The sequence below is a fragment of the Corticium candelabrum genome, chromosome 13 (genome assembly GCF_963422355.1).
Source record: "Corticium candelabrum chromosome 13, ooCorCand1.1, whole genome shotgun sequence".
NCBI classification, from domain to species: domain Eukaryota; kingdom Metazoa; phylum Porifera; class Homoscleromorpha; order Homosclerophorida; family Plakinidae; genus Corticium; species Corticium candelabrum.
In genome coordinates, this window is record NC_085097.1 from 525,226 (window position 1) to 537,500 (window position 12,275).

The 12,275-nt window shown below is 40.1% G+C and overlaps 1 protein-coding gene across 1 annotated transcript in view; it reads right to left on the reverse strand.

The window, feature by feature from the left end:
• The window catches only part of LOC134189187 (phosphatidylinositol 4-phosphate 3-kinase C2 domain-containing subunit alpha-like), a 39,912-nt gene that overhangs the window by 18,015 nt on the left and 9,622 nt on the right, over positions 1 to 12,275 (reverse strand). Inside the window, exons 5-10 of the mRNA XM_062657427.1 lie at positions 10,438 to 10,550; positions 10,186 to 10,376; positions 4,853 to 4,997; positions 1,430 to 1,541; positions 1,291 to 1,370; positions 1,173 to 1,230 (exon numbers count right to left, since the gene is read on the reverse strand). Of these exons, the coding sequence (XP_062513411.1) occupies positions 1,173 to 1,230; positions 1,291 to 1,370; positions 1,430 to 1,541; positions 4,853 to 4,997; positions 10,186 to 10,376; positions 10,438 to 10,550 (699 nt within the window). The remainder of the gene's footprint in view (positions 1 to 1,172; positions 1,231 to 1,290; positions 1,371 to 1,429; positions 1,542 to 4,852; positions 4,998 to 10,185; positions 10,377 to 10,437; positions 10,551 to 12,275) is intronic.

A 12,275-nucleotide genomic window follows, 5' to 3' on the forward strand; every position in this document is an offset into this window, starting at 1 on the left:
ATACTTTTCTTTTAAGTTAATAACAATTATGTGTCTGTACCCCTCCAAATACATTTTTGATTAGAGACAGGTTTACACACCCAATTACATTCCTAACTCATATTTAGAAATCTTGTAGTAAATAATTCAGGCATCAATGCAACAAGAACCAAGTAGTTTCACACACACACACACACACACACACACACACACACACACACACACACACACACACTCACACACACACACACACACACACACACACACACACACACACACACTCACACACACACACACACACACACACTCACACACACACACACACACACACACACACACACACACACACACACACACACACACACACACCTTGAGCCTTGCATTCTGCCCGACCCACAATGGGTATTGGCATTGCAGAAGTGCCAAGAAAATGATCAAGTGATAATAAGTCAAATTTCAGATATTACATATCTCATTGTATAGTATACATCAACCCATCTATGTCTTGGTCCATGTGCTGGAGGTTTTACACCATGCAATTTGCTTCGTAACAATAACTCTTGAGGTTGAGTATTATTCACTCAAAGTAAGCGGCCAAGCTCAGCCAACGATTAGCAAACACTCTTTTTTCCAAATTGCAAACCATTCACTGGCTTTTGAATTCTCTCAATAACAACTGAATGACAGTCTCCTGAGTTAGTCACAATACTACCTAGATAGCAAAATTCAGACACATTCTCAAGGATATGACCATCAATGGTTGCCTTTCCAGTACCTATACTTAATGCTTTCGAAGAGCAGACTTGTGTGTTTCTTCAAGTTTGATACAGTAGATTGTTGTAAAGACTGAATTCTTCAAATAAACAGATCAATAAATAATATTGATCATCTATTCTCAAACCAAAAGGTATGGTAATTGACCACTGGTAAAGGCCATTTTTCCAAAACCTAATCAAAGCATGGCCAGACCTGCTCAACACTGCTATGCACTGATGCATGCATACACTCAAATCTACATGTACATTGTAATAATGATATTTCATCTCACTATAGAACCTAAGTACACGACCTAATTTGAATGAAAGCTAAAACAATTTACACAAAGTTTGTTACAAATTAGCATAAAATAGATAATTTTGTTGGAAATTACTGCAACACAGCTCAATTTCAGACATCTTTCCAACATTACTCACCTCAAGCAGTCGATTACACTCTTTCTGAAACGCTTCTATTAGAATCATCAGTCCTCGCCTTTCACAACCAACAAATACAATGTAAGAGCAACATAAAGGCATCCGCATTGTAGCTCACTGTGACACAGCTGTTGCAATTGGCTGTTCAAAGTATCTTTGAAATCCTTCTACTCTGCAATCTTCGTCGTCGTCTTCACTCTGTTATTACATCTAATTGCTCACAATGTGCCACTGATATGTTATACTGCAGTACTTACTGTCCTGGCTCCATAGTCTGGAATTTGCTCGTGTTGTAAAATTGCAAGTTTTAGAGGACAGTTGTATCGAATACATTGTCTTACACATCCAATAGCTTCAAGTGCAACATTGCTAAATATCAAGGTATAGTAATAATCTAAAAGTCACAAACTTATAGAAACACCATATGTGCATATCAGCAATGACAAATAGAGATCATGCAACGTCAAATTCATCTACATTATAATTATGACTTACCAATCAATAGTACGTACTACTGTTTGGAATAAACTAACAGAGGAGACCATGCCAGATCAATTATTCATGGAACCTTAAACTGTAATGCATGTAAGACATGGTCACCAAAGCTAAAATTATGAAGGTGCTGGTAAATGTCGTGACTGCATCGTCTATTCTGAAGTGACTTTAACTGACTATTATTATGTTTTACACCTCCACCAAGGCAAATACACTAGGTTTGGCTTATTGGCATCCCCAATAAATACACATACATAGAAACACTTGCAATGCTAAAGCCATTAATACGTACTGCACTGGTTAGTGTTTAATTACATACAAGTTGGGATCACACTAATTTGCGAGTACATTGTTCAACTCAACAGCCCATAGGCTATAATCTTAAATATACAATACTGGCATTACATTGACATTTAGAATAACCTAAATCAGTAACAGCCTAGCCAGAGTTTAAAATACAAGCAGTACATTCTACTATAAGTTCTAACTGGGATTACATAAATTTAGCTTGTGCAATGCACTCAACTACCCTCAGTTTGCTGCGACCTGCTTGTGAGGTGTGTAAGTCTCCATACACTGACGCAAACTCTGCAAATGGGCATGAGAAATACTGAAACCCATGTCTCCAAAGTGTTGTACGTAGAAATTCTGTGTGAAAGCCGCCACTCACTGAGAAAGGTTCAAGTTGCAATTTACAAAGATAAAGATCATAACTTGATAATTTCTGGGTACAGTACCAAGAAACCAATTTACAATCAGCAAACACTGTTACAGTGTACTTAAATTTGAATAGATGTCCTAATGAATGTCCTACATAACGGCACAGGTAACTCAGTAATGAAGACTATACTAAACTTAGTGTTTTCATGCACAATTGCACTTTAATTTGTTGATGCAGATACTGCAAATGTAGCCCAACTGAGTCAGTCATTTGTCTCAACATAAGCTGCCTGTTCACAACCACTTGGTGAACAGCATCAAGTTGTTTCAAAAGTCCTTGCTGCATATTCTTCCACAATAAATATTGCTTTTAGGTGACAAGTAACTTCTGACTCTCTAATAGAAAAGTGTTGACTAGATATACTGGTAAAACCTGATTTGGCCACACTGACCGACCACCCTCAATACTTGTGCAGTGACATCATCTTCTGCCATATCTCTCCACGTTATCCATTGTTGTGAGCTTTAGAGTATTGATAATTAATGCTTTGATACAAGCCTTTGCAAGTAATTGCAAGATATCTGTCTGCTTCTGCTGTTATTCATAAAAATGCATCCAACAAACCCACCAAATGAAAAACACCTAAACCATGTGACAGTGCATGTCTGCTAACATTTGACCAGTTCTAAATTTCTAGTACTTATTGCTTTAGTATTTGCTTGCTTACGTAAACACAACCTGGTCTTCATACTTGGTCCATTATCAATGCCTTTCGGGTACACCCACCAATGCTCTAATAGCTATATGTTGGATCAATTCTTCTAGTCAGAGAAAAATTACCCCAGTTGTGTATTGCTCATAGCATTCTCACTGTCCTCTGGTTTTTCAAATAATCCATACCCAAGTATATAGCTAGTATTCTCTAGATCAGCACTGATGTGTTAATTTGCTGCTCATATAACATGTCGTAAGAATTTGACCCAGCCACTACTGAATTCACACTTTCCAGTACTCTAAAGATCTTTAACTCTTATAAATGCATTCTGGTAGAGCAGCTAGTCATGTTCACAATTGATCCCAAACAAGACCATTTCTGATGTGTATTTGCAATGTTGAATGACAAGTTTTAAAAGCAATATTACCCATGGCTAAAACCATAAAGGTGACAAGCAATTGATATTCCTCAGAAATTTGCCAGAACTTATTGCTAACATTTGTCTTGTGAACTTGTGAAGACGGTCATTCCTCCTCTAGTTGAGCTACTGTCTCAGCAACCATAAACATGAAAAAGTCACACACATCCTTATTCATTTGTTTCAAATCACTGACAAATATACAGATGTCCTGACATGTACAAATAAAGAATGTTCCTGCACATCACTAAGCAAACTTTTCAACTTTGGCAATCTTTAGATGGCTCCATATGCTGCAGTTCCATCTTGAATTGCACTCAAAAGGCTAGATACATTGCATGTCGGGTCAACAATGTCTTGGCTCTTCCTCAATTTAAATGCAGTAGAAATGCTGTGTTACCACGACCTTACAAATTTAGAAAATCTGCTTGCAATTGGATGGCTCAGTTATGCCCTTATGTTACTCCTCAAACAAGATTCAGTGCTCTGTTTTTTAAACACTGTTAACGTTCCTTGAGACTTCCATCCAGATGAAATGCAGTCATGATTCTTGTTTGTAGTGGTGCCTTGCAGAATACACAAATGACCTTGCAACCAACCATGCATGTAATAAGTTTCTTAACACTGTTATTCACCACATAATTCATAACATTGTTCTCTGAGTTTCTCATTCTATTGACTTTGCCAATGTCAAGATTGGATTGTTCTGCAAATCTTCTAACGTTTAATGTCCGCAATTTAGTAGTATCACAGCACTTCCTCTTTCAAGTCTAGTTCCTGTCCAGTCATCGTAAGTTCTTATTTTAATGCAGTGCTGTTGTCAGTAATAACAGATAGCCTGATACAGGAAAACTTCCAATCAACAACCTCGGAGTGCTTTCTTTAAATAAAACATCAGTATAAGCAGGGTATAATACACAAATGTCTATAATACCTTGATGAGTTTTGGTCTGTTGAAACTATTCAGTATCCATGCACATACAATAGATAACAATATATATTGCCAAAACTCAATCCCCATTCCCAAACCAGAAACAACGATCTGTTTGAATTGCTTCCAATGTTGTACTCAGTGGTCTCGCCATTATAAAAATAAAAACACTAAAGGCTGTCAAATAAACGTTGGCCATGTTGAGTTATTAATAAAGTTCTCCATTCCTGTCGCTATGAAGTGATTCTTAAGGTATTTCATAATCAGTGAAAAGCCAGCACAACACTGGCTACGACATATAATCAAACTGTCTAGGCATGCATTAATCGCCACATCTACAAAACATGCATGCACAACAGCTTGTAAACTAAATAATATAATTACATACAATTACAGTTTATAAAGTTCTATAATGCCAGTTGGTGTTATGAACACAAGTACTTCAAATTTTCTGTCTTACTTGTCAAGATACTCTGCTCTCCCACACACTTTCAGCACAAAACTGCTTGGATCCAGTTCTGAGCCATCCATTGGTAGAAATTGTTGACACAATGTGTCACATGAGATGAGAGCTTGTTGTATAATGTCAATACCACATGACTTCACTGCACCAAAAGGCTAATTAAAAAGTATAGAAGTGCACACACACACACACACACACACACACACACACACACACACACACACACACACACACACACACACACACACACACACACACAATTCGTTGCCAGCTATCTGTGTGCTCACATGTCTATCAGCCTGTCTGTCTCGTGTGTGTGTGTGTGTGTGTGTGTGTGTGTGTGTGTGTGTGTGTGTGTGTGTGTGTGTGTGTGTGTGTGTGTGTGTGTGTGTGTGTGTGTGTGTGTATCGTGTCGTGCAACCTCCTCACGGTGATCCTCGGTTCCTGGGCTATGGCCTCGCAAATAGCACAATGTGGTGCAGCTCAAGTAGTACCCAACATGCACCATGCACATCCCATGTGGGTGTTCAGAATAACATGGTTTTCAAAACCAAGAAGATTAAGTCTACATCTCACAAAAAAGTTCTCAATTTCTTCTCAGTCTCGTGGATTTGTCCACGCTAAGTCTAAGACAAGAATAGGTTGTTGGAACGTTTGTTCTGTAGGATCCTTGAGTGATCAAAGTGATAAGCTATGCTCTGTTATTGATACCATGAAGCAAAAGAAAATTGATCTTTTAGCTTTGCCTTGGCCTGGTAATGGAGTTGCTACCATTTGTGGCACTACTCTTCTTTACTCATTCTTTACTCTGGCACTCCCTCTTCTCATCTTTATGGTGTTGCAATTCTTCTCATCCCTCTAGCTAGGGCTGCAGCTGGAAATGTTCTCGAACCAGTGTCAGAACGTATTCTTCGTATTCATCTCAAGTGCGATCTATCCTTTATGATTGTTGTCTCTGTGTATGCTCCAACTAATCTTTCCAACACCACCTCTGAAGTTGTCAGTGCTTCTGAAGCTTTCTACAGTCAAATACAGGATACTGTGTCTTCTGTTCCTCCTTCTGACCTGCTGGTCATATTAGGTGATTTTAATGCTCACGTGGGCTCCAATCATTCCTCTCGGAATTCAGTTACCAGTCCTCATGGCATTGGAGAGTGTAATGAAAATGGTGTATGACTGCTGGACTTTTGTCCTAGCAATCAGCTAATAATTTTCAACACATGGTTTCAGCATAAATTTACCCCACCCAAGTCACCTGGTTCAGAAATGGTGACAGATCCAAGTCTGGTCACATAATTGATTATGTTCTTGTCAACAAGCCTTTCTGTACAAGTGTACTGGACACTCGTGTGTATCCGTCAACTCTTCATGAGTCTGATTATAAACTTGTGTCTTCCTTGCACTTTAAAATCAAGGTCAAGCGGAGGCAAACAGGTAACATACGCAACCAGACCACTAACATCTCGTCAACTTGCAGAGCTAGCTATCGGTCTGCCTTAGCCAAAGATCTTGGTGAATTCAATCAGTCCTCTTCTGCAAACACTCTGTGGACACCTTTAAATCTTTTATCCATAAGGCTTGTAAATTTCTACCTCTCTATCCTAGATCAAACCAGCTGGACTGAATCACTAATGAGTTGTGCAACTTGTCTAAGAAAAAAGAGGCCTGGGTCCATCTGAAGAATGCACCATTACGAAACATTCATTGTCTAAAGTCTGAGTACAATCATCTCAAAAAGCTTACCAGGGTTGCAGTTGAGAAGGCTCAAAACCTTTGATGGAGTGAACGAGCAAAAGATGCCAGATGCCAAGCTTATATAGCTGAACAGCAAGGACGTGGAGGCTCTTTGATAGAGAATTTATGCCTTCTACAGAAGACGTATTCTAAACCAGCTTCAACCAATCTAGCTGCTGAAGATGGTACCGGTTTACAGAATGATAAGGAAAAGTTGAATTGTTGGGTCGAACATTTCAAGGGGGTGGTAAATTGCCCGATTAACATCAATACTGTCTCAATTAATGATATTCCCATTGTGTTTCCCTTGTTCACCTCATCTCCGTCAAACGACAAGTTGTCTATTCCTCTTTCTGAAGAGGAATCAAATCAGCCATCTCCCAGTTAAGATCGGGAAAAGCACCCGATATAGAAATGCTCAGTTTGGGTGAAGATGTGACTACTCATTGGCTAAAATCTATCTTTGATGTCATGTGGGCAAATCAATTAGTTCCGGCGAACTGGCAAAGTCAACTTCTTGTGCCCCTACACAAGAAAGGAAGCCGTACCATCTGTGACAACTCCAGTGGTATTGCCCTTTTAAGCATACTCGGTAAGATGTTTGCCAAAGCTATCCTAAATCAGCTCAAGCCCAGAGCAGAATAACTTCTCCGTGGAAGCCAGTGTGGTTCCATTGCAGTAGAGGCTGTGCCAAACCAACTTTTCCTCTTCGGCTGGAGAGAGCACAAGAATATCACCATCCCATCTATGCTTGTTTTATTGATGTAAAAAGGCATATGATTTGGTCAACCGCAATGCTCTTTGGCACATCCTTCATTATTCATATCGCGTACCTCCCAAGTTGCTGGCCATTATTCGTGCCCTACACGAGAATTCCAGTGCTGCAGTAAAGGCTTATCGGAAGGTATCAGACAAGTTCCCTGTCACCAGCGATGTCCACAAACGCTGTGTGTTGGCACCTGCCTTATTCAATCTCTACTTTGACATTGCCATTCACATGGCTCTGGATGAGAACAGATCACGAGGAATGGGCATCAAAGTAGCCTACCTTCATTATGCTGACCTTGTCGGAAACAGGAAGACCTTGAGATTTAAGTCTTTGGTGACTGATCTGGAGTATGCCGATGATATGGCTCTTCTTATGACAATTGGCTTGACTTCACTACAATGCTGCATTCCCTATCAAACTGCTGTAAGAAACTGGGTCTTGCTATTAGTTGCACAATAACAAAAACCTTAACAGTTCTACCATCTGAGTGCTCACACATTCAAACTCCTATACCAATCCACCTTGTGCCAGGAGATGAGCCTATTGAAGCTGTCTCTCATTTCCAGTACTTGGGCAGCATTGTTCAAAATGATTGTGGATTGGACACAAAGATTAACTCTAGAATCTGTAATCCAGTCACTCTCTCAGATCTTGTTGTATCAACATAAGATCAAGACCAGCACCAAGATTTGTCTTTTGAACAATGTGATCCTTCCAACCTTGATGTATGGTCTTGAGGGCACTGTCCACCTTGAGCCTCATGTTCGTCGTCTTGAGTCCTTTTTGATTCGTTGCCTTCGAACTATATTGGGGATCTCGGTCAGGGAGGAGAAGCGTCACACTACGATACGCAAGATTGCCAACAGCAAAGGATCTCATCAATTCTCCTACAACGTCGCCTTCGTTTTCTTGGACATCTCTCAACAATGTCCAATGATTGCTTACCCAAGCAGCTACTTGTGTCTGCCCCTGTTGGTTGCAAGCGCAACGTTGGTGGACAGAAGCGTTGTTGGACTGATGTTGTATCTAGTGACCTCAAATAGTGTAACTTGTTGGAATTCTGGAAAGAGAAAGATGAAGAGCGCAACTCTTGGTGCTCCATCATCAAACGTAGTGCAGAGCATTTCAACAAGGAAGCAGAAGACAAAAGAGAAGAGCCTCTGGGATGACAGCAAACAACGGCGTGAACAACTAGTAAAAACTAAGTCTTATGCACTGTAACAACCTCGTTTGCTCATTTCAGGCATTTAACAAGGCAGGTTTGATTAGTCACCAACGTTGTCATTCTACCACCTCAAGGATTCCATGTCAGTTTGTAATCAGACTTTCAAACAACAAGGTCTTTACAATCACCAGCGTTTTTGTCAAGACAGACCTCAAGCAGTGTAGACTTGATGTTTTTGGCCTGGATCTCCTGTACCCTCATGGTAATCATAGCAGCAAATGGATGGATGGATGGTGTGTGTGTGTGTGTGTGTGTGTGTGTGTGTGTGTGTGTGTGTGTGTGTGTGTGTGTGTGTGTGTGTGTGTGTGTGTGTGTGTGTGTGTGTGTGTGTGTGTGTGTGTGTGTGTGTGTGTGTGTGTGTGTACTGCTGTAACTCAATTGCTTAGAGAGTCATCCTATGGAGAGAGTACATCAGGGACCTTGCAGGGTTGCAAGTCACAGTGATGGCAAGCTATGGCATAATTTCATTAAGCAAGAAACTTACACACAATTGCTTCTCTCGACTCAGGAGTATAAATGAGTACCTGGTCTTTGACTGGGGCCTTAAGCAGCCATTGGCAGTGACGTAACATCAGCCACTAGGAAGGTAGACGTTCAGTCGGAGGCCCGAGAATGAGATAGAATGATTTAGTACTAAGAAATTTAAGGAATTGCAAACTTGAGAAGGTTTGGAGGATGCCAGCACAGGATAAGAATGAGTAGTAGAGGAATAACATCTGGGCTGCCACACAGGAAATAATAATTCCAAAAAGAAACAACAAGAGAAAGACTGAACGTTGTTGCAAAGCAAGGCAAATGGCATCAGAGTTGGCTCTAACACTGCAACTTTGATGGGTTGTAATTTCACTGCTGTAAATAATGCTGGCCTCGTAAACCACCAGAAGAAGCATGGTCAGTCCCTGACTAGCAAATGTCGGTACTGCCACCAAACATTCCACCAACAAGGCCTCTACAACCACAAGTGCTTCTGCCGTCAGAGAACCTCCACCCCTCCAACATAGCCTTCAGTAACCTTGGCCTGCATTGTTTCGCATTGACATGAATGCAGCAAAGTGTGTGTGTGTGTGTGTGTGTGTGTGTGTGTGTGTGTGTGTGTGTGTGTGTTGTGTGTGTGTGTGTGTGTGTGTGTGTGTGTGTGTGTGTGTGTGTTGTGTGTGTGTGTGTGTGTGTGTGTGTGTGTGTGTGTGTGTGTGTGTGTGTGAATGTGTCACAGTGTGTCCAATCAACACTCAGCAACAATGCAACACACACACACACACTAACAAACAAACAAACAAACAAACAACAACCAACACATCAATATGTATGGATTAGATAGAAAATCTTGCAGATATTAGAATAAAATGTGTACATGACAGTCTCACTAAACAACATACAAGACAATGCAGTTTAATTAGATATGCATTAACTTCATAAAGCATTGCCACATGACAGTCTCACTAAACAACATACAAGACAATGCAGTTTAATTAGATATGCATTAACTTCATAAAGCATTGCCATTTACTCTCCTAAAAGTAAAGATATTGCCATGCTATACATCCACAACACATGAATATCCTCTACAACGCAGCAACAGTTTGCTATACACGCATGACTTACAATTTCCAGTAATGTACAATGGAATTCTTCCTTGCAAACTATGTAGTTGAATGTTAACATGATTCACATCATCATCATCTCCTGGTATACTATATGAACGAGACATCCTTACATTCCCAGAAGATACAACCGAGTTTGTCAAGTAGCTTGGATTAGTTCTGCTATCAAAATATGGGTATTTTTGCCTCAAACTACGGTAACGAAGCATAACAATAATGCAAACAGATGAACCGAGGGTAAGCACTGTCTTACTCGGTGACGACTCTTTTGAAGACTGTGACTTCTTCATTGCTTTCTTCTACCAAGTCAAAAAGTCCATCTCCAAAAAACAAATCAAAAGGACCAGCAGAAGACTTAGGAGACACCTAACCAAAACAAGATACAATTATGACTATTTACCTGCAAGCGAGAACACACTTCCTGCAAACACTGTTTGGATCATGCAACATTAGCGACTAAAAACGAAATCAGGATACTAAACTTTACTGACAACTTGTCTAACATAAATAGCACAACTATCAGCCCAAGTAAAACGCTATTTGGAATCAGAAACATATAAATAGTAAATACCGTATTGTCACAAATAAAAGCCGACCTCATATATAATACAAGCAGATCTCGAATAAAGCCAAAAATAGAAGACCTCATGCTGCATACAAGCCGGTCGCATTTAGAAGCCAATCTTTTGATCAAGACACAAAGCATGCATACGCACGCAGTCACATGCAAGTCACAAAGCATGCATCCGCGTGCAGTCACATGCAAGTGCGCATGTGTGGGCGTGGGCGTGCAGCATTCAATTACACCTACAATGAGACAAACAAGCAGATGACGCTCTTGAAACTGGCATCTCATGGTAGTCATGTCTATATATCTTAACAAAGCTTGCTTTTTCAAGTGGTATATGATTGTCATGTCTATCTATACCGTAGAGAGTTCAAATGGCATACGCCTGTGAATATAAGCTTGTCTTAAATATTAGCCTGGATTCCAATTCGGCTTTTTTGCGACAATACGATAGAAAGATAGTGAAGAATATATCTGGATTGAAGTGGAAAATACACACATACTAACACTACACATTCTTAGTTATATACATATAATATATATTCACACCAACAAATACCTTCATTACAAATCTGCGCACACCTACTCTGTCAAAAACTAGAATCATCAACTGCCTTAAACACAGAGCTGATATAATATGTACCACATCAACCGACAAAGAAAAAGAGAAATCACATATCAAAAGAACTGTTATCAACAATGGATTTCCAAGGAGATTTATAGAACAACAATTAGACAAAAAGAAGAAACACCCAATAGACAAAAATGAAAGAGACACAACCAATGTTACAACTTTTGTATGTTCCTGGTAACGTACTACTCTGCAGCTTGCTGCATGTCGGTATAAGTGAAGCTTCACAATTCTTATATGAGGCACTTCAGTAACTAACCGGCATGCCAGTATAGGGTGGATAAGTGTTGGCATGATGGGTGGTACAGGTAAAGGCGAGGTTACAGATATTAACATCCGCGCACGTAATCCATGATGGCAGAGCCGGATGGCACTTTTCAGAGGAAGGAGAGAGACACGATTGCCGTAGAAGAGAATCAAACAAGCGTTGGAGGCCATGTTAGTCTAGCATGTGAAGAAAATCAAATACCATTGCCACAAAACCGCGTGTACTTTGAAGTGGTCATTTAACCCCTTATTTTGCTGCATGTTTTGAAATAGCCACATTTTGAAACAGCTGAACTGAGGACAAGAGTGTCCTGAAGTGAGTTGCGAACAGTCACGTCAAAGTAACCCGGGCGGCCAGATAGAAAATCCGGGCGAATGACTCCTGGCCTCCTGAGAGACTCCCAAGAGCATCCTGTTCTCTCACGGTATTTATGTCAACTAAGAAGGCGTGATATATGACATCCCTCAAAGCATCATGATGTTTTAGCCTCTGATTACACAAACACCTTGAAATGTTTCGAGTAGATGGAAATATTGGAATACTGAGTCATAGACGAATAGCTACCGTAAACTCATAATAAGACATGGTCAGACTGAATTGAGGGTTTGGGACCATTCTGAGCCA